Source organism: Vanessa cardui, chromosome 18 (assembly GCF_905220365.1).
Source record: "Vanessa cardui chromosome 18, ilVanCard2.1, whole genome shotgun sequence".
In the NCBI taxonomy this organism is placed as follows: Eukaryota; Metazoa; Arthropoda; class Insecta; order Lepidoptera; family Nymphalidae; genus Vanessa; species Vanessa cardui.
The window spans coordinates 12,677,944-12,700,168 of NC_061140.1; the positions used below are offsets into that span (position 1 = coordinate 12,677,944).

The 22,225-nt window shown below is 33.4% G+C and overlaps 2 protein-coding genes across 2 annotated transcripts; both read left to right on the forward strand.

The window, feature by feature from the left end:
• Positions 1 to 1,106: 1,106 nt before the first annotated feature.
• Positions 1,107 to 4,929, forward strand: LOC124537481 (acetylcholinesterase-like). The gene is made up of 3 exons (XM_047114344.1): positions 1,107 to 1,565; positions 2,378 to 3,651; positions 4,564 to 4,929. The coding sequence occupies exons 1-3, from the start codon at positions 1,395 to 1,397 to the stop codon at positions 4,733 to 4,735; spliced, it is 1,617 nt and encodes a 538-aa protein (XP_046970300.1). The 5' UTR covers positions 1,107 to 1,394; the 3' UTR covers positions 4,736 to 4,929.
• A 5,700-nt stretch (positions 4,930 to 10,629) lies between these two features.
• On the forward strand, positions 10,630 to 19,027 carry LOC124537382 (esterase FE4-like). Its single transcript, XM_047114213.1, has 3 exons — positions 10,630 to 11,001; positions 12,498 to 13,786; positions 18,796 to 19,027. The coding sequence occupies exons 1-3, from the start codon at positions 10,831 to 10,833 to the stop codon at positions 19,001 to 19,003; spliced, it is 1,668 nt and encodes a 555-aa protein (XP_046970169.1). The 5' UTR covers positions 10,630 to 10,830; the 3' UTR covers positions 19,004 to 19,027.
• The last annotated feature ends 3,198 nt before the right edge of the window (positions 19,028 to 22,225 follow it).

Below are 22,225 nucleotides of genomic sequence, written 5' to 3' on the forward strand. Positions count from 1 at the left end.
ACGAAAACATCGCGAGGAAATCTGCATGTGTCAGATTTCATAGAAATTCTGCCATATATGTATTCCACCAAACCACATTGGAACAGCATGTTCCAAACCTTTTCCTCAAAGGGCAATCCTTAGCCCAGCCCCAGCAGTGGGAAATTTACAGGCTGTTGTTGTTGTTTTTGATTTGTATATAGCTAAGGCATTAACGTTAATAATGTTATATAAATAAAGTTTGTGTTTTACAAATCATAATGTGAAATCAATTACATGTTTCCCGCACAGCCGTCGCACATATTCAAAGCGTACCTCGAACATCTTGACCACGTCGAATCAAACCGGTTGCTTTTACCACAAAACACGGTGTATCAAACTTGTTTTAACTGTAAAATTGAAGATTTTATTTTTCCATTTTTATTGGTAATAAATGCAAATGCACTTAAGAGAAAGCATCCAAGTCAATTTATTGGTAGATATATCAGACTCAATTTAAAAAAAAAAAGTGAAAAGCGCCAAACTTGACACCGACGCAAGAAAAGCAAATACAAAATTATAAGCGAATACGAATTCCCGGTATCCCGGTATCTCGGAAAAAATGACTGTTTTCTTTTTTATTAGTTAATATATTTATAACAACTAATTATACCAACATAATTACTATATATAATATTCTGCGCGTTCCATTTTTATTTTTTATTTTACTATCAGTTACGGCAAAGTTAGTTATGTGTGTCAAACATTACAAACAGTCATTACTATCGCATTATTAAACAAAGTACATAATTCCAATATAATATAACAAAAAAACTAGCTCAATCGCGTAACATTAATCCAGTTCAATCAATCCAAAGAAAACTAAACTATAATCATATTTGTATAAAGTTTAAAATCGCATACACATTATTATATAATCAGTAATAACACATTGTCTTGCCTGTTTCTCCAGCGTTATAATCGCTTGCAAAATCCACTTCTTAATACAAAGATAAATACAGCTATACTAAACTACAGCTCACGTTTTGAACCTTATTGTGTCGTGATAAGGTCGCGAATTGATTAGCACTAGTTAAAGCCGCTGTCAACTTTGTTATGTCGTTTGTAACGCACGCGGTTCCGTTGACTTCTGTCTGTCGTATACCGACGACAGACGTGTCGTATACGTTATTTAAATATTTAAACTTTAATTGTAATTAAACATACAATAGTTTCATTTGAAAGTATAAATAGGAACGATAAATAAATTCAACTTGTTATGGTGTTTTGTGATACAAAAACTTCATTGTTTATTTTTCAAGAGTGCTTTCTTTTCTTATTGAATATAATTAATAACAGTGTAAGAAAGTATTATGGTGCTCAAGTGTATATTAGTGGTTAGAAAAAATCTGTGTTTACTTTTGTAAATTAGTGCTATGAAGTATTACTGGATAGTGTTGTGGTCGTTATGGGCGGCGCGACTGGTTCGGCAGCCAACGTTACCTGTGCGCGTGCGCAGTGGCCTAGTGCGCGGGTCAATGGCAGCTGATGGGTCACATATAAGTTACCTGGGTATACCGTACGCTTCTTACGAACAAAGATTCCAGGTTAGATATCTCAATTATGAAAATCGAATTAATGTATGCAAATAGATTCTAGATTAGAAATTGTTTACTTAGAAAACTTTACAATATCTTTTGAAATAAATATAATAAGGATAATAAAAACCGTAATCATTGATGACTACAGAACCTAAGCCAGGTTCTGTAGTCATCTTACCCCAAACAACTTCAAAAATATCTGATATTGTTTGTTTGTTGTTATTGAATTGAGTGTACAACCAGGATTTTTTTTATCGTTTTATGATAAACAAATATAATAAAAGTATAATAAATTCTCAAATGAGTGCGTGGTTTTTAAATGGATATGAGGTCACCTTCATAATATAATCGATTGAATAAAAAAGATATAATCGTCGAAGCCAGCGAATAACATAAACAAGAAACATAACGGTGCATAGACCAATTATTTTTAATAAATTAATTTGAATTTTTAATTCATCTCGCGCTTGGCTGTGAGGGGAAACATCGTAAGGAATCCTGCTTGTGACTAATATCAACGAAATTCTGCCACATGTGTATCCACCATCACGCATTGGAGCGGGGTGGTAGAATTTGCTGCAAAACCTACTCCTCAAAGGGAGACGAGGCCTAAGCCCAGCAGTGGGGAATTTACAGACTGTTAATGTATAAATAGAGATAAAACTACACACACCATCACACATACATCTAATTAGTTGTCATGAGCGAAGGTAACTTAATATCTTAACATAAATATAAAAACAAATGTATTCATATGACAATAACTTTTAAAATTATACGCAACAACATTGTAATCAAATCAATCATGCTTTTTTCAGAGTTCTCGTCCGAGTCCAAGATGGGATGGCACACTAGAAGCAATCGAGGAACACATTAGGTGTTCACAAAGATTCTCCAAAACTTTAATTTTGGGACAGGAGAACTGCCTCACGCTAAACGTTTACACGCCCGCCCAATCAACTAATAAACTTCGACCTGTAATGGTCTACATTCATGGCGGCGGCTTCAGAGACGGCTCCGGTTCTCCTTTTCTATACGGACCTGATTATTTAGTAAAACACGATATAATTCTAGTCACATTTAATTACAGGCTTGAAGTGTTAGGATTTCTGTGCCTAGGTATTAAAGATGCGCCTGGTAACGTAGGTTTGAAAGACCAAGTGCAAGCATTGCTATGGGTTAAAAGAAACATTAGAGCTTTTGGTGGTGACCCGGATAACGTAACATTATTCGGCGAAAGTGCTGGATCAGCATCTGTGCTTTACCATATTATTTCACCATTATCCAAAGGTCTCTTCCAAAGAGCTATCATGCAAAGCGGCTCAGCAATTTCACCTTGGAGTTTACAATTTGAGCCTATGAACACTGCAAGAGAATTAGCGAAACAAATGGGATACGACCTTGAAGATCCTCACCAATTGTATGAATTATTTCAAAGTAAATCAGCTGAGGAATTGCTTAGCACGCGAATACCGAGACGTAAAGGTGACGTCGTTCTATCAGAGAATATCTTCGTACCGTGCGTAGAAAACAAAGTACCAAGTGAAGAACAATTTATTTCTGAAGTGCCATTTAACTTAATTTCCAACGAAATGTACAATAAAGTTCCTATTATCATGGGCTACAATAACGCGGAAGGCTATATGTTTGTTGGTAAAGAAAACGATACTACAAAGAGTAACTTCAATTTCTATAGCGCAATGCCCAGAGATCTAGAGTTCGCATCAAACGATAATAAGGTAAAAATAGCACAAGAACTTCAAAAGATTTACAACGATACAAAAAATTCAGACGATATGATATTAAGATTATCAAAATTCGAAGGTGACTCTGGTATTATATACCCAGTTACTATAACAGCTGATATGCTCGCTAAAAGTAATGAGCACCCTGTCTATGCGTACAAACTCACCTATGATGGATGGATGAACATTATCAAAATGCTAATTAAATTCTGGAAGTATCCCGGCGCGACCCACGCGGACGATCTCTTTTACATGTTCAAGTTGAAAGTGACGTTACTACAATCGTTCTTTGAAATAGAGACGATTAATAGAATCACCACCATGTGGACGAATTTTGCTAAATACGGGTAAGATCTTGTTTTAATATAAAAAGTTTTACTGCAGGGAAGTTGTTATGTCAAGGTAAAAATGTTCATTCAGTATTTTTCTTTAAGGGCATGATAGCATTCTGTGATTTCCAAAATGTGACATCTATGCTAGCTAGTGGCAGCCTTTCTGGGAACATACTACTCACTCTTCAACGACTTGAGCACAAAATTCAAAATTTTATGTAGCTGCGTTGTAGTTTGGAAAATGAGTGGGCTAAATAAAACTAATTATAACGGATGAATCGCGTATATTAACGTATATTAGTGTTCCACGAACACTGCAAAGTGCTCGAAACGTCGGGATGTTTAAAAATAATTAATATACGCGATTCATCCGTTATAATTAGTTTTATTTAAATGTGTAATAATCGCGAAAATTTAAGACAACGTTATGAGTGGGCTAGTATAATAATTACAAGCATAAGAGGCATAACATTGTAGTTACATTAAGTATGTTAGAGAGTATAGAGCATGTTGACACTATAAGAAATCTAATGAATATCTAACTTTACCAATGTCTATGTTTAATGTAGAACATTTGCTATCAAATGGCTAATGAGCCATGGTCAATGGACCATTCTACCTAAAACAATACACATATGGACGATATGATCCGAGAGAACGTCAATCTTAACAGAAAGTTTTCTTCTAAAGAGGTTATTGTACGGTCTAACCCTACTGAGTTTATAAGTCGTTACACTGTATTGATAATAATTCATTTCGTAGTCGCATGTAAATCTGTGACATATATACACTAAACTGCATTAGGGGTCCGTTGTGAAATACATTTCAATACTTACTTTTAAGAAGAGAGAGAGAAACTTGCGTTTATTTCTACATTATTGTAATGTTTACATAATTCATTATAAATGCATACTAATTACGTTTCAGAGACCCATCGCCTGAAATAACCCAAGAGCTACCGATGAAATGGCTCCCAATTGACAAAAATGACCCCCGTTTACTGGTCATTGACAAAATGTTTTCAAGCCAACCGCTATGGGAGGACGAGAAATTGTTATTCTGGAATAAAACCTACTCCAAATTTAGAAGAAAGAAGTAATGTTGTATTAACAGATCTATAAGACTTTATTTTAAGAATTTATTTATTTATAGTAATATATTTAATGATGTGATCAGATGAAAAATGTGTTACAATGTTGGAGCATTTTCTATATTAGTTAATGGGACCGAGGTTTAGGATAAAGATTGTTAATTACAACTTAATTACAGATGTGATTAAGTAAATCACGTGAATTTGTATTTCATTTATTTCAACCTCAATACGTCACATAAAACCACACTGGATGACGTCTTAGTTTCCATGGTTGGCGCATTGGTGTGATGAAAAAAATGGTAAATATTTCATACAAATCTAATGTCTGGTGGCCACGTAACACTAAAGGGCTCATTTGCCCGTCCCTACAAAATAAAAAAATATCTGTATTGAAAAACGATGTATGCAGGTCTATTTACCTCCAACATTTTTGTCAAAAATATACAAATGCATCTAAAAGAAAATCCTCTGACCTGAAAAGAACTAATGAAAGAAACAAAGCGTTATTTTTTTTATTTATTTAAAAAAGTACAATTTCACTTTGTTCATTGATAAAATAATTGAAATTATAGCAAATATAATTTAATTCTAATTGAACACCAATAATAGGTATACCTAGTCGTAGCAAATATTTCTCATTAATAATTCCTTTCAAGTGAACGCTGCATTGTTTTCAAAGAGGCCAAGATCAGACGACGTTGGCAACTCGCTTTGATTGTTTTTATATCTTTGTAATTATCAAGCAGACATTGATTGGTTTGATATCCGACTTACAATCTTGTTTAAAAGTACTATCAATAGTAAACCAAATTGTGGTTGATTCTATAATGTTTATGTATACACAAAGTAAGCCAGTGAAATAACATAACAAGGCACTTCCTAATTTTTAAAGTTGGTGTTGCATTGGCGATGTAGGTAATCATGAAATCTCAAAAACTAATACCTACCAACTAGAAATTTGGCAGGGTAGACTTTAAAGGAAGTAGACATTCGGATTTCATGATAGTCCACTCCTAAGAAGATGAAACGGGTGTTTGTTCTGTGAAAGTATAGTCGGGCACAGCTAGTAGTAAATATCTCCTACTTCGTCATTAGACACGTGGGTTGGTGGTAAATTTGACAATCAAGAGGTACTTCTGAAGCAAAAAAAAAATACTCAAATTGGAATGTAGAGAAAATGTACGCAGCGTCGATGTCTGACAGTAAGACATAAAACTCGAAACAAAATTCCGTAAATACATGCAAATTCCTCGGTCCAAATATAAATTAACTTTCTTGTTTCTTCTTCGCGACTTTCTCGTTAATTAGTTCTCTGGATAATTCAAGATAACACGTATCTGATTAGTACATAATTAGGAGACGAATCGACGATCAATATCTTGATCTTAATAAGGATTGTCTCTGATTAATCTCTGACTATAGCATTACATTGACGTTGTAAGAAAATTAACCTCTGCCTTGATTTATCTTACGCCACCAAGCAGTTAGCAAACATGTTATGCCTTGTCGTTGTAGTTACACTGGCTTACTCACCTTTCAAATCGGAACACAACAATATACAGTACCTATTGTTTTTCCGTCACAAAATATCTCATGAGTCGATCATACCCTTTAAAATAATATTCATACAGGTCCAGTTGTCCGTTCACCAAAATTTATTACCATTGTGGCCGGGGCTAGTCTCTATAATCTGAGAACCCCCTAGCAATTGGTGGCCCGCATAGTTAGGTCTACCGTCAGGACGTCATAGTAATATGCGTAAGTGATCCCGTGACGTTCTCTGAAAAGGCGAAGTGGATACCTCTGATTTTTTAGCGGATACTCCGACGCCTTCAGCCCCGGCGAGGGCCCACATGCTGATTTTCCTGCAAAAAAACATATTTAATGTCTAAAGATATCATAAATTAAATGAAAATGTTGTTTCACTTGTGCCTGCTACAAAACTAGCTTACTGACACTTCCTTCGTTAACTGCAAGCCTCTTGGTGTTGCACATGTCCATGGGCGGTTGAAGTCACTTTCTATCAGGTGGGCCTCCTGATCATTTGGCAACTATGTCATAAAAAATCACCGGAAAAATATATATTAATATAAGGCTGTAGGATTATCATTAAAGGGGTTGTTAGCTATCAACATAGACTTTCACAGCCTACATTGCATTGGGTATACCCATAATACGTATAGCTTATCAATTTAAATCTGGACAAAATTTTGCGACAAAGTAACAAATCTCCTGATTTTATTAAATAGCAAAATCTCTTATACTTGTACATTAAATGATGCGACTTTATTTTTAATAATTATTAAAAATAAAGTCTTAATATAAATTTATTTATAAACACTGTCACTGAAGTATGTAATGTAATTTCTTCAAAGATAACCTTCGTTAAAATAACGACATTGAAACTTTTTGTACTGACGTCATGACCAAAGGTCTTTACCGGCGTGTCATTTCCAGCGCACGTCATTACTGTTTAGAAATTAAATCATTTGAAAACAAGCGTATCGAAAACATTTACTCTGATGACCTCTGAGATCGAGTAGTGTATACGCCGATTTTCATAGTTACACCAGTCTGAAGTCCCGGGTTCGATTCCCGGTCGAGTCAATGTACAAATTTTTTATTAGTTCTCTATGTTGTCTTAAATCTGGATGATGGTGGTACCATTGTTACTTCTGATTTTCAATAACACAAGTACTTTAGCTACTTACATTGGGATCAGAGTAATGTATGTGATGTTGTCCAATATTGAAAAATAAAATTACTACCAAGAGCGGCTAAACATAATGGACGTATTGACCTTGCTTTAACTATTATAATAGTCGTTTATATTCTAAAACTAAACTTGGATATTGTACCCGCGACTTATGTAATTTGCATAGGAATAATATATTAATTACAAATCTTGATTAATTGATTGTAGGTTACATTCGTCTATTTGGACGTTGACTTTGAACTCTATACTCTTATCTTCAATAAGGGCATTGATAACGGATACAAATATTTACAAATAATTATTGTGTTTCAAGGATGAGTGAGCCAGTGGAATTACAAACACAAGGATATCATCTTCAATCACAACAGCGTATCATACTATAGTTCAAAACAAAGTCGCTTACCGCTATCTGTCCCTATGTATGCTTATATCATTCAAATTACTAAACGGATTTTGATGCGCGTTTTACTAATAAACAGAGTGATTCGAGAGAAAGGTTTTTATAAATAATACATGGACATATATTATATGATAAATATAGTAAAGAAACAAGAAAAAATCGGTAGTATATTTTGTTAGTAACTGTTAGTTTTTTTTGTTATAATTGTTAGTAACTTCTTCCAGTGTTTATAGAAAGTGTGTATCTACCATCATATTAGGTCCCATTTACACGCCTGCCTTTCTTTAATAAATAAGCATATTATTCGATACAAGTTTTTTTAGATGATAAAAAAGCGTGGAGTATACCTGTTGACTTCCAATCAGGATACATTAATTTAAATAATTGTATTTAACTAACACGACATTGTATTTTTTAAATGTTAAAAAAGAGTAACTACTGAGTATCTTGCCTGTTCTTCTCGGTAGAATCTACTTTCCGAACCCGTGGTAGCTTCACTTAATTGTAAAATGACGACACGAAATGCTTGTAAAAGCCTACTCGAATAAAGTTTATTTTGATTTGATTTGATTTAAATAAAATATATCAAAATAACATGACTGACGTTATATTCTTAATAGATATCTTACATTGCCAATGCATTTCTAAACGCAACTGGCAGTTGTGTAACAGCTTGCTAATATATGTCGTTTATGTTTACACACGCACACATATAAACACGCACACACTCAAGTTATAAAGCATGTATATACTCATATATAAAAGATGAACATGTTTGCCTATATATTAAGGTCTAATTTCACACAAAGCATGACGTTACTTGCACATCACTGCAAATAAAAGTAACGTAACTCAAAGGAAATGTATCCGTCTCGGCAAGACGGTTAGCCAACATCAAGGCAAACATTTCTCAACTAAACTAGCTGTAGCAAACGATCATAAGTTTCGATATCTGTTAAGTTACATTTAAAAGCCTACTTATATATGGCTTCTAGTGGGCGAACATTTACGAGAAAAAATACGTGTTTAATGAAAACAATTAAACAATATATACTTTCACTATTTATGTTCTAAAACATCACGATTATGAATCAGCTCGAGGCCACGACTGAAGTCTTTGTCATAACCTCTAGTAAAATAAAAACAAAATGTATACTATCAACTATAATGCCGGAAAATGTTTAATTGAACACAAGTTAAATATAACTTTTTGAGATAACCAAATTAGAAGTACACATTTGTGTACATGTCTCTAGCGTTTGATTTCTAAAATGAATTAAAAACCTAATATCAAACATTAAAAAAAATTAAAACTATAATTGAATGTTATCATACATATTATTTAATTTAAAAAAAAAAAACTACAAAAACAACTGATCGTTACGCGTATAGAGCAACGCTTGCGCAGCATGTTTTGAGCGTCAAAACGACAGCAAAAAAAATAACATATTATTAACTATTGTTGTTTTTTTTGTGTTTATTTTTGTTTATACTCTTTATTTACAAAAATCTTCAAAACAAAGAACATACAACATATTAAAACGCCCAAATAATTAGCGACCTATTACAGGCTTTGTTGTACTGTTAAGCCTATCTGGGGTAGTTAATGTCTGCGTATATCAACGAAATTCTACCTCTCTCTCTCTCTCTCTCTCTCTTCCTAGCTATATATCCCACATGGTGGTGGGGTCAGCTTTCCTCGTTTTAGCTCTCCACTTCGCTCTATCCTTAACATCGTCGTCGGACAGCTGGCATATCAATGAAATTCTACCGCCAAGCAAAAGTGAGCCAATATAATTACAGGCAAATCTTTACATCCTTAATTTGGCAGCGCATTGACGGAAGAATTAATGGGTTACATTTCTTCCATTGTCAATGTAAATGGTGATAAGTGGTAACATCTTCAATCAGCTTAATTTTCAATTTATCTTTCGGTAAACAAAGACTTAATGTAAAACTTTATTTATAGTATTATCTTAAAATGTATTATGATTCACAAATATTGTTATTACCTACTTCCAAAAAACACATAACAATCTCTTTTTTGCTCCATCATTGTAGGTAACAAAATATAAAAATAAATACAATACACAAATAATTATATGTACATAATCAATCGGGTTAATTATTGATAACCCTGATAAGGGCACATCCGCACATGTGTTGTCACGTTATAAATATCACTGCAGGAACAGCGTAAATTAAAATTTATCTATAATGTTTATATACTTAGGCACAGATACATAAAATATATATAATATACTCATTTTAATATGATAATATAAAAAGTTAGTAGTATGTTTTTTTTATCATATATAGCGTTATATAAAACTAGTAGTCGCTCGCGACTTCGCTTGCGTAAAAGTATTGGTTGTCATGTGTTAGGCAAAAAGTAACCTATGTTATTTCTTGGAGTTTAAGTTTGTTACATACCAAAATTCATCAAATTCGGTTCAGCGGTTTGGTTGACAGACAGACACAGTTAGTTTCACATTTATAATATTGATATAGATTGATGGAAATAATTGAAGCTAATTAAACCTTATTACTATCTAACGATAGTAGAGTAAAATTAAATTACTTCTAAGTCTGATTTATAAGGGTAAATATAATAGCCTTATTAGCTCAATAAAACATCGCCTTGTGGTATGAAATCACAGGTTCAGTGCGCCTCAATATGTCGAACACGAAAGAGCATACGAGTAAAATATATATTGGCATTAATTACAATCGACATTGACTAGTACAGTTACGCCCTTATGTGAAAAAAAAATATGATTTTCCTTATAATCGCTTTGCTGATAGGTACAGCGTACCAACAAGTAAGACACAGTGCATAGTTACAATGTGCTCCTCAATCCAATCGAACGTGAATCGCGTTATACAATAACATAATTAAATAAATCGGTTTAAGTATTTCAAATACATATTTAATGTATTTTGTAATTATGACTTACTGAGCGAACGGTTCATTTAAATGTTAGTATGAAGTATGTGGCGCTACTATCGCTGTTCTTGGCGAGCGTGGTGAAAGAGCCGACGCCGCTAGTGAAAGTGGGGAGCGGTCTCGTGAGGGGGCGAGTCAGTGATAATGGCAGGATCCATCAGTATTTTGGCATCCCGTACGCTACAGTCACTAAGGAGAACAGGTTTCAGGTACTTTGTTTTTGTTCATAACCAATTCTGTAGTCAACTAATTCCAATCCAAAAATTTGAAGGATAGTCCAATCCATTGACACTTTCAATGAACTATGTTTAAGAAAATAATAATCTTCGATTTCATTCATCATGCCTTTGATAAAAAACCATCGCCTCTTAGCTGTTTTTGTACTGTTCAAAATTGTAAAGAATTAAAAAATACACAAAAAAAATACTGAATTTTTCCGTCGCTTCTTATGAAGTAATTAAACAGATTTAAATTTAAAAATAAAGTATTTTAATAAAATAATCGCTACCTTCGTCCAAATGTTTGCAATGATTTATATGCTATCAGATAAAATAATACTTTTTGCAATAATTTGTTTTAAATTTATAAATTATAATATGTATTGGCAACATTTCCAAAAAGACTACAATGAAATCTTCTATTTGCGTACTTCTTATGAGCACAAATATTAAAAAAAAAAAAAACAAAATAAGATTCTAAAACAATACTTGCCGTATTATATTATACCCAGAAATCTACCACAAGGTAAACTTAATATACATTCATATTTTTTATTTCGAAAATACGTAACATATTATTCAATCATACGACCTTGTCGATTTAATAGACGCAATCTTATCATATACATATACGTACTTTGCTATATAATTTATGTATGTTCATTTAACAAATATCATTTTTTTTCAGTATTAATACTCGGTCTAAAAAAGTTTAAAAGGTTACGTAGGGTCATTAAATCTCGGTCCATTCATATAAATATATATATATATATACATTGTACACTTGTTCGTTGCACTTGTGTAATAGTAGCTAATAGTATTGTTTTCTTTTTGTAAATTTAAAGTCGAAATATTATTCATTAATTTATCATTACTCAATACATAAGCTATTTTGTTATGATATTTAGACTACACAGACTAACATACAAGAGTAAAAACATTTGAACTACACGTCACATGTTTTGCTTACAACGTTTTTCTTGAATCTGCAGTTTGTAAGCGTCCTAGTAAAGTAGATAAAATGAAGTCAAGGAAAATGTCACGACTGCCAGTAATGAAGGTTCTTCGTACATCTACGAGTACTTGCCCTCTAAAAAGTTTCGTTTTAAGAGACACCGCTTATATTTATATTTTAAATATTTTGATATATAATATTAAAATTAGCTAATAAAGAAGGTATGTTGCTTTCGATAGGCTGATTATTGAGAAAGATTATTAAGTAACTAGGTATTAAGAATGTTCGTAGACCATATCAAATGATACGATCCGGGAGAACAGTTCACAAATCGCACATCTCTCAGGTTGGAAAATTATTTGAGTAAATTGGACTAATTTTAGTGAGCACACAGGGCCCAAACGCAATATAGAATTTGAACCTCCTCCTCGGTAAATTCATCTTATATCTTACATTAACAATTGTAATACATATGTTTTCATAAAGATACATATGATGGCCGGGTTTTAAAAGTACCGTTTCATGATTTTAGGCACCGTTGCCGCCACCAAAATGGGATGGCATCTTCGAAGCTATCAACGAAAATGTCCGATGCCCACAAAAAATGTTCGGCCCGATAATTTTAGGTGATGAAAACTGTTTAAAATTAAATGTCTATACGCCAGCTACAGCGTCCCCAATAAAACCACTCCCAGTGATGGTATTTATTCATGGCGGCTGCTTCTTGGAAGGAACTGGTTCAGCATTTCTTTATGGTCCAGACTTCATTGTCGAACAAGATGTAATTTTCGTCGGTATTAACTACAGACTGAACGTAGAAGGGTTCCTTTGTCTTGGTATAAAAGAAGCACCTGGAAATGCAGGTCTGAAAGACCAGATAGCAGCTTTGAGGTGGATTCAAAGAAATATCGCGGCATTCGGAGGTGACCCTAACAATGTGACTTTGTTTGGTGAGAGTGCGGGTTCTGTGTCGACTTCTTACCTCATTCTATCACAGGCAGCCAAAGGATTGTTTCACAGAGCAATATTACAGAGCGGTGCAACAATAGCTCCTTGGGCAATCCAACATGACCCTATCAAAACAGCCGGAACATTAGCGAAAGAATTTGGTTATTCGGGAAGCGATCCACATGAAATTTACAAAGTTTTATCAACAAAGTCAATCAACGCATTAATATCAGCTATTAAATATTCAAAACGAAAAATGCTTGTAACAGCTGAAACGTTATTCGTACCGTGCGTTGAAAAGGACATACCGGGCGTTGAGTCTGTTATTACAAAATATCCAAGCGAAATATTGAAAGCTGGTAACTATACAAAAATGCCTATAATCATTGGCTACAACGATAATGAAGGGATATATTTCACTGGTACGACACACGGGAACAACATAAAAAATGTTAACGAAGAAGTGGATCTAGATGATATCTTCCATAGCGATTTAATATTCCCGTCTGAGGTAACCAAAAATGTTACAGTCAAAGCTGTTCTAGACCGATACTTTCCACCGACAAATGAAGACCCAATTATGAACCTAGTCGATTTAATATCTGACGTTCACATAAAATATCCAACAGCTTTAGAATCCACGATGTACGCCAAGACATCAGATCAGCCAATATATTACTACCTCTTTAAGTATAATGGATACATTAATATGCCAAAGATTATATCTGGTTTCATGTTTAAGCCAGGGGCGTCCCACGCGGATGAACTGTTTTATTTGTTCAGACCTCACACTTTTCCATTGCCACCTAGATTATTTGAAATGGAAATGATAAAACGGATGGTGACGCTTTGGACAAACTTTGCTAAATATGGGTAAGTTTAATTAATTTTCACATATTTTTTTTCCTTTCAACTTTTATTATATCAGGGTACAATTTTTTTGTTAAAGAAAAGTAGCAATGACCTTTTATGATTGTACTAAAAGTAAAGATCAAGAGCAAGTGGCAGGATCGAACCTACGACTTTTCACATAGCTAGGCTATCCATCAGCCATTAGATATTGACGTTTCGAACTGAAATACCTTATATAAAAATTATAAGTAAAGTAAATACCAATAAATGTCCTACAGCTGGCAAATGGTCTCTTCTCCTAAAGAATAAGTTTCCAACTTATTCCACTCTGCTCTGCATTGGCGATATATGTAGAATACTTTATCCAACATAATATCCAGATTTATCACATATTATTTATCCTCGAAATGTTTTAATATGCACGAGCTGAATTATAAAAAATTAAGCACATTATAACTCCGTGCTTATCCGAGCTTAAATCCACAATCTTTACATAAATAATTTAATGAAAATAAATTCGAGCTCTCGTAAATATTCAGGACATAATTATTCTTCTCTTTATGGACACACGTTTCGCTTCAACTGTAGATTATATAACTTATTATTGTTGGTACATATTTTAGTACCTACGGTAAAAAACCATGTAAAATTATATATTGATGAATAACTAACTATTTTTCTTTTAATGTTAACATCCGACCCTGTCTGATACGTCTGTCTATTCTGGTCACTAATGTCACACACTTAATTTTTTTTATTTTTTCATGAATAGCATGGAAATCAATCCGTCAGCAGTATGTACATAAAATAACAACAACAATAACAGCCTGTATATTTCCCACTGCTGGGCTAAGGTCTCCTCTCCCTTTGAGGAGAAGGTTTTGGGACATATTCCACCAAGTTGTTTCAATGCGGATTGGTGGAATACACATGTGGTAGAATTTCTATGACTTCACATAGGCTTCCTCACGTTGCTTTCCTTCACCGCCGAGAACGAGATGAATTTATAAACAAAACAATTAAACACATGAATATTCAGTGGTGTTCGCCAGGGTTCGAACCGCAATCATCAGTTAAGATGCACGCGTTCTAACCACTGTTCATTAAACATATAGTCTATATTGAGTAAGTACTATGTACTCACTAAGTAAATACTTTGATGGAACTGTTTTTGATTGCAATAAAACGTACCACCTCATAGATAATAACACCTTGACAGTAATTACTTGCATGGTGTTTCAATTAAAAAATAATTGCGGCATAAATCATGAACACGTGGAATTTTGAAATTTTTAATAACAGCATTCCCCTGTGAAATCACGATCTCGAAATTAAAAAAAAAATCCGAGCGCTATATTAGTAACTGTTTTTATATTTCTTGACCTCCTTCTGAGTGGTGCATCTATGCTTTTATCGTAATGAACTTTGATTCGATTATTAGTTTTTATTTCTACATTAATTTACTATTAATAATTCAATCCAGACACCGTGTGAAATATGTAATTACATTTTAAAAAGTTGCGTCATTATAACTTTATTCATAATCTTTTATATGAGTTTAATCCTAATGAAACGAGTTGACCGTATGTAGGACGTCTAGCGCGCCCTACTAAACGTTCTTCTTCTTTTTCGTATGCTTCATTACTGAAGGACGTGCTTTTCCTGAAATGCTTTTACCGATGTGTCGAATAGCTTCCTCCATATCACTCTGTTCTTGGCTATTATCAGAGCAGTTGGAATATTGACTCCCGTTATATTTTGAATCTGGTCGGACCAGAGGGTAGTCGACTGCGTGATCTCTTGCCTTCGATTTTCCCTACCACAACCAGTTTATCCAGACTGTCTGGTTGTCTCCGGGCAATATGACCAAAATGTCTTAGAGCTCATTGGTAACATATAGACTACGAAACGTAAAACCTACTAAAATCCTTGTCATTTTGAGAAAAGAGAAGAGACGGAGACGGTCTCTTCCACGGGAGTCACGGTAATCACATTTGTATGCTATCGTGACCAAGTATCATTGATGTCCTGCTATACGGAATCTTTGATTTCAGATAGTTCTTTTAAGTGTACTTGAGGTCTGAGATAGTTTTAGATCGGACCCGATACATGATGCTGTGATCGAGACCTAAATAAAAATCTTATTTCACCCAAACAAAGTCGAATATATTGTTGTTGTTATGAGACAGTTCTAATAATACCGGTACATATGTATAATTATAAACTGGTCTTACCAGATTAATGCAAGATTTTGATTGGATGTAAACATATAAACACCAAGGCTACTCATATTAATTAAATCAAATATAGCGGAAAAATGATGAATGAGTAATTTTATAAAATATATGCTGTCTAACCTTGGTAATAAACAGCATTAATATTATATCCTCTAAGAAAATTAGCTGGTACCATTTGACGGTCAACGCCAGCACGCGCGTGCTCATTGCTTAAATCAAATAGCGCGCACTTCCTGGCTCCCAGTTACAGACTTCCGTCCTTCTCATGATATCACTCCCACAGATCGCGGAAAACCAGAGGAAAGAATTAACACAGTGGACGTCACGGAAAATTAAATATACCTACCTATATTTTCTTAAAATGAGACATAGCAATTAAATAGCAATTGTTATTTTTTTGATAGCCGACATGGCCCAGTGATTAGAAAGCGTGCATCTTAACCGATGATTGCGGGTTCAAACCCAATCAAGCACCGCTGAATATTCATGTGCTTAATTTGTGTTTATAATTCATCTCGTGTTCGGCGGTGAAAGAAAACCTCTTGAGGAAACCTGCATGAGTCAAATTTCATAGAAATTCTTCCACGTGTGTATTCCACCAACCTGGATTGGAACAGCGTGGAGGTATATGTTCCAAACCTTCTCCTCAAAGGGAGAGGAGGCCTTTACCCAGCAGTGGGAAATTTACAGACTGTTGTTGTTATTTTTGGTTATATCTTAACCAGGGTATTCTAAAACGCATTTAAATTATCTACTAACAGTAGATACCGACATTCAATATGCCCATTGAATACAGTACATACGATACCCTTTATTCGATGTATATATGCTCATACTGTTCAGTCTCACATAACATCACGTCAGAAACATAGACTAGAAATAATTCAATGATGTATTATAATATTGATCTTCTAGAGCATACACAAACCAAATATCATCTTTTCTGTCTCTAAACTAACAACACACATAAACATACCTGTCGCCATACACCTCACATTTTACATATTATATCTAAAATGAACATCAAATTATTATTTAATTTTTAAAAATTAATATCTCTTAAATTCCTACACTAGAGACACATATTAACTTAATTTGAAATATCTTTCTAAGGCCCACAGTCACACAACAGAATATGTGAAATTGAAATATCAAGCAGGGCCCACACACTCACACAAAAACATTTCATATATTAGAGCAAAGGTATGAAATGAATATGCCCAGCGCAAAAAGTAACCTTAAAATCGAACGAAAATTTAAACAACTCGTCGTGTAAATAAATATTCGTCGTGAAAAATCCAAATTAGTATGCCACTCACGTCCGTGTTATTATATTGACAAATTTATTTACGCCCGTAGCGCTGGATGGGATGAATGCAAAATTAATTTGTGTATGAAATCACGAAATGTGGTCGGTCGGCCATAGTTGTGCGCGGTTTAGAAGCGTTCTATTTTCAAAAGAGGGAACAGATAAAATAGTTTACAATGGACACGTTTCGTTCAGGAAACGTAAATCACGTAACGGTGAAAATGTGACTTTATTTTATTTTGAGCCATTTTAAAAAAAGAAGGAGGTGCTATATTTCATTGTTATATGTATCTGAGATATCTTCGCCTATTGTTAATCGATAATAATTAATATTGTTCTTATGAAAATCCTTATTGGAAAAAGTGGAGTATGTCTTTAGTTCAATCGATATATAGAAAATTTACGTTAGTTTGCCTATATTAAAGAAAAACCGAGAACTTCGATTATCTTAGCAATTCAAAAAGCAGATACATCTCACAGCATCTGTGTGCATCATCATGTTTCAGACAAAGTGACTTGTGTCAGACAATGTGATAAAATGGCAACGATTGCACCAAAGTCAGAAATACTCAAAATTAACGAAATAGCAAATGAATTAGTCTTAAACACAGAATTGCATTAATTTAGCTAAAACCTAAATTTTAAATCTCAAAGATCAAAATCTAAATATGAATTTTAAATAAAGTTAAATTTAAATTAGAGGAGATAGACAGTCCGTGAAAAGGCTCCGGTTCAGCGTTGCGGGTTCACTGAATTGACATGCTTAATTTTCGTTTATCATTCATCTCGTTCGTCGCTCATTTCGCCGTTGGAGGAAAATATCACGATACAAAATCAGTTTGCATACAATAACAACAACAGCCTGTAAATTCCCACTGCTGGGCTAAAGGCCTCCTTTCCCTTTGAGGAGAAGGTTTGGAACATATTTCACGCTGTTCCAATGCAGGTTGGTGGAATACACATGTGGCAGAATTTCTTTGAAATTTGTCCCTTGCAGGTTTTCTCACGATGTTTTCTTTCGCCGCTGAGCACGAGATGAATTATAAGGACAAATTAAGCACATGAATCAGCGGTGCTTGCCTGGGTTTGAACCCGCAATCATTGGTTAAGATGCACGCGTTCTAACCACTGGGCCATCTCGACTCAGTTTGCATATTTCTCGCTAAATCTACCACATGTGTATCAAATCATAAGTCGGAGCAACATGATAGAATGAACTCCCTAGTGAAGAGGAAACCTTAGACCAATAATGAACCATTTACATTTTCTTACTATTTTTAACTAGTAGTCGCCCGCGGCTTCGTTTGCGTTTTAGGGGATTGATTGTAATGTGTTAGGCAAAAAAGTAGCCTATGTCCTTTTAAGTTTGCTTCATACTAAATTCGGTTTAGCGGTTTGGTCGTGAAAGAGCGAAAAATAGACAGACAAGTTACAGTTTACTTTCACATTTATAATATTAATATAGATTGTTGTTTAATTTCCAGTGATCCCACGCCAAAGATCACGAGCCTCATACCGGTGCGGTGGCGGCCGAGTCGAGCATCAAACCCCATAGCTCTCATCATAGACAATCAGCTCACCACTGCGCCGATGTGGAATGAGAACACCATGAGCTTTTGGAACAACACGTATACGAAATACAGAAGAAAGAATTACGGGTTCAGTAATAATAGCATTAGTGATATGTTTTAATAAATACATCGAGTGTAAATATTAGTAACGTATTCATTTCACCTTTCTCCTTCTACTGGCGACCCAACCCAGCTCCGTACATGTGCAATGCTAATACTAAATGTAGTAGAGAATATCTAAATTATCAGCGTTCACTATATTGTGGATGTATTATAAATATAAGCCTTCCTCTCAAAGCACTCTACCTATTAAAAAAACCAAAAAATATCTAATCATACATAGGGACAGACAGCGGTAAGTAACTTTATATTATACTATACATAGTATGATGATTATAATAGAACATTTAACATAAGAATGAGGTAATTACATATTACTTAAATATAATTATACAATACATCAATAATTTCAAGTATAACAAGTTCTAACTTATAATATTGGTTACATTAAAATTTATGATATATTTTGTTTAAAAATTTAATAATATGGATAATGGTTATAATATCTTTATGATGCAACATCAACATCACAAGTAAAAGCTTGGTTTATTTCAGCGTAATTACTTCCGTTTATTCTATTATTAGAAAATTCACTTAAGGGCTCCCATTTTAGGTTTATTTTTAACTTATTTAGGATTTTCCTGTTTATATAGCTTTAAAGATGAAGATTACTTTTATAGATTGATATTTTATTTTTGATTTTTTAAGACTTATTAGCATCACGAAACAGACATCAGATGTGGTTTCTTCTGCTCAACACTTCAACACTTCCGATGCTTAGTTTTATTCATTTTAAATAGTCATAAAAGGATCTTAAAGCATCAGAAGCAGCTGCAAAAAACACATAAATCATAACAATACATAAAAATAGATTTTAATATAAAAAATATATTAACTTCATTTGCCGGGTCTAGGTCTTTCGCCGGCTCTTCACATATCAGATGTAAGTACTTTCTGTTACTGTAGTAGATTACCACATTTAAAGATATATATTATACAAGACATGCTATCTGATTAATCTGGACTTCGATGATGCTATGGAATCTATGGAAGATAGATATGGAATCTATTTAATCTGGACTTAGATAATGCTAGTATTTAATAAAATTAGTATAAAGTCAGTTGAAACCAATTGTCGGTTTAAAAATTAAGCAAAACGTGCTAATCTGATCTCATTGCTTTTGACTCTCTCAAACAGGATTGTTTTCGATTCGACTGATTGCGAGCTTGAAACACAGTTACTCGATAATGTTAATCTAATATCAGCTAGAAAGCGCAAATTGTAAAGAATTGGTTCATTTAATCATTAGTGATATACTTGAATTACTAACCTTAATTGTGTATAAAATATCAAGCACTTTTAACTTAGTGGAATTTTAAATCACGATAGAGTGTTTTCACGATTGAATTGGTAGGAAAAAGTATTAATATAGATATAGAGTTTTAATAATTAGTTGAAAGGTAGAATAATATTTCTTATATATGTGTGGTTATTCTCCTTTAGAAGCTTTTGATTTGATAGTCATAATAATATGACACAGAGTGTGTAGGCAAAGTCAAATATCAAAATCGAAATATACTTTATTAAAATAGGTTTTAAAAGCACATTTGAATCGTCATTGAACACATTATAAGTGAAGCTACCTTTTTCAATAATTAAAAATACAAAGTCATGTTAGTGAATTCAATTATGAATGTATGTAATATATCCTGCTAAGAAATCCATAAGCACTAACTCCACGATTATTATCATTTTTATAATCTTGCATTGAATAATATGTCTTCAGACGTGCAGAGGGATGGAGAAATTTTGAAAGTAGCAGTACGAGATTAGACTGTAAAGATAGTGACAGAACTATGTGGTCAAAATAGGACGCCATTACTTTATGAAGATATCATGAACACTACATAATATAAAACAAACTCGCTTCCTGCTGTTTATCTGTCCCTGTGTATGTTTAAAAAATTGTGCATAGAATTTCGATCCAGTTTTTATTTAAAAGATAGAATGATTCAACAGGAAGGTTTATATGTAGGTATAATAAATGCATATTATAGTAGAAAATCACTGATAATTTTTGAGATTTCTAATGTGATTTCGTAAATAAGTGGTGTCGTATATGTGGTATTAGCACTAGTATAGGTATCGCAAATAAACAAATAAAGAAAAGATAAGACAAAATTATCATTATTCAATTAAATCATGAATTAGGTATAATTAATTGAAAAGATTATTTTATGAATACATAAATAAAATGCTCTTTGATCATAAAATGCTTAATAAGTAATAATAAATTATTTAAGCAACATTTATAAAACGTAATTAAAATATTTTAAAAATCTCAAGAACATTTAATATTTAATTTTAAGAATATTATATTATAAAATTTAACTGTTGAAATCACATTAAATATTTAGCAAACACGCACGAAGAAAGCAACAGATTTTCATCCATTACGTAATAAAAATCAATAGTCTCTTGTGTCGCCTAACAGATTCAGTCTCTCTATTAAATATTGTTGTAAGGTCTTTGATACGTCAAAAGGCAATTCTTCCAACAAAAAATCCCGATAAGCAGCGAGTTAAAAAAGTAAAAAGCGACTCAAAGTAACAAGTTGGCCGCTGACGGCTGTTTGTCTGTCAACTGCGCTTATAGCAAAAACTTGGACGCCTCGAGCGCTTGAACTTACGAAATAAAACATTTGAACTGAAAACGAGTGAAATAAGGAAAAATCGCAAATGTAATTGCGCTTTTGTAGTTTGCGAGATACTTAATATTATTATTTAAGTTAAAATAGCCTGTGGACGGTACGTTTCGTTATTTTTATTATAACAAATCATAATTCAAGTTATTATATTATTATTATTTTTATCGACTAGTTTCTTCAGTTCTTCCTTATTAAATCTACATAATGAACCGGTGATATATTATAGGTATAGCATTTCCTTAAATTGATCTTATAAAGGGCCAATTCAAAAATGCTTTACCAACCTTCTCGAATAAAGTAGGTATATTTCGATTTGATTTGGTAAATAATTTATTAGCTGAGATGGCTCAGTGAATAGTACTCACTCTTAAATCTCGGGTTCAAATCCTGACGATCTCAACCAAATTTGTAAATTTGCTAGCTGTGTGTTTTTTGATATACGATAATTGCTATGAATTAATGATAACACAGCTTTCGCCCAAATAATATGTTGTTTTATGAATACGCCTTACGCCGTACTATGTATACAAATTATCTAAAATTAGCTAAAGTATACAGAACCCAAGAGGTCACCG

Excerpts from the sequence above, each read along its gene's own strand:
- LOC124537481 (XM_047114344.1), top strand. The coding sequence starts at position 1,395 with ATGAAGTATTACTGGATAGTGTTGTGGTCGTTATGGGCGGCGCGACTG. Across the intron at positions 1,566-2,377 it reads CTTACGAACAAAGATTCCAG|AGTTCTCGTCCGAGTCCAAG; the intron begins GTTAGATATCTC and ends TGCTTTTTTCAG. Across the intron at positions 3,652-4,563 it reads ACGAATTTTGCTAAATACGG|AGACCCATCGCCTGAAATAA; the intron begins GTAAGATCTTGT and ends ATTACGTTTCAG.
- LOC124537382 (XM_047114213.1), top strand. The coding sequence starts at position 10,831 with ATGAAGTATGTGGCGCTACTATCGCTGTTCTTGGCGAGCGTGGTGAAA. Across the intron at positions 11,002-12,497 it reads CTAAGGAGAACAGGTTTCAG|GCACCGTTGCCGCCACCAAA; the intron begins GTACTTTGTTTT and ends TCATGATTTTAG. Across the intron at positions 13,787-18,795 it reads ACAAACTTTGCTAAATATGG|TGATCCCACGCCAAAGATCA; the intron begins GTAAGTTTAATT and ends TTTAATTTCCAG.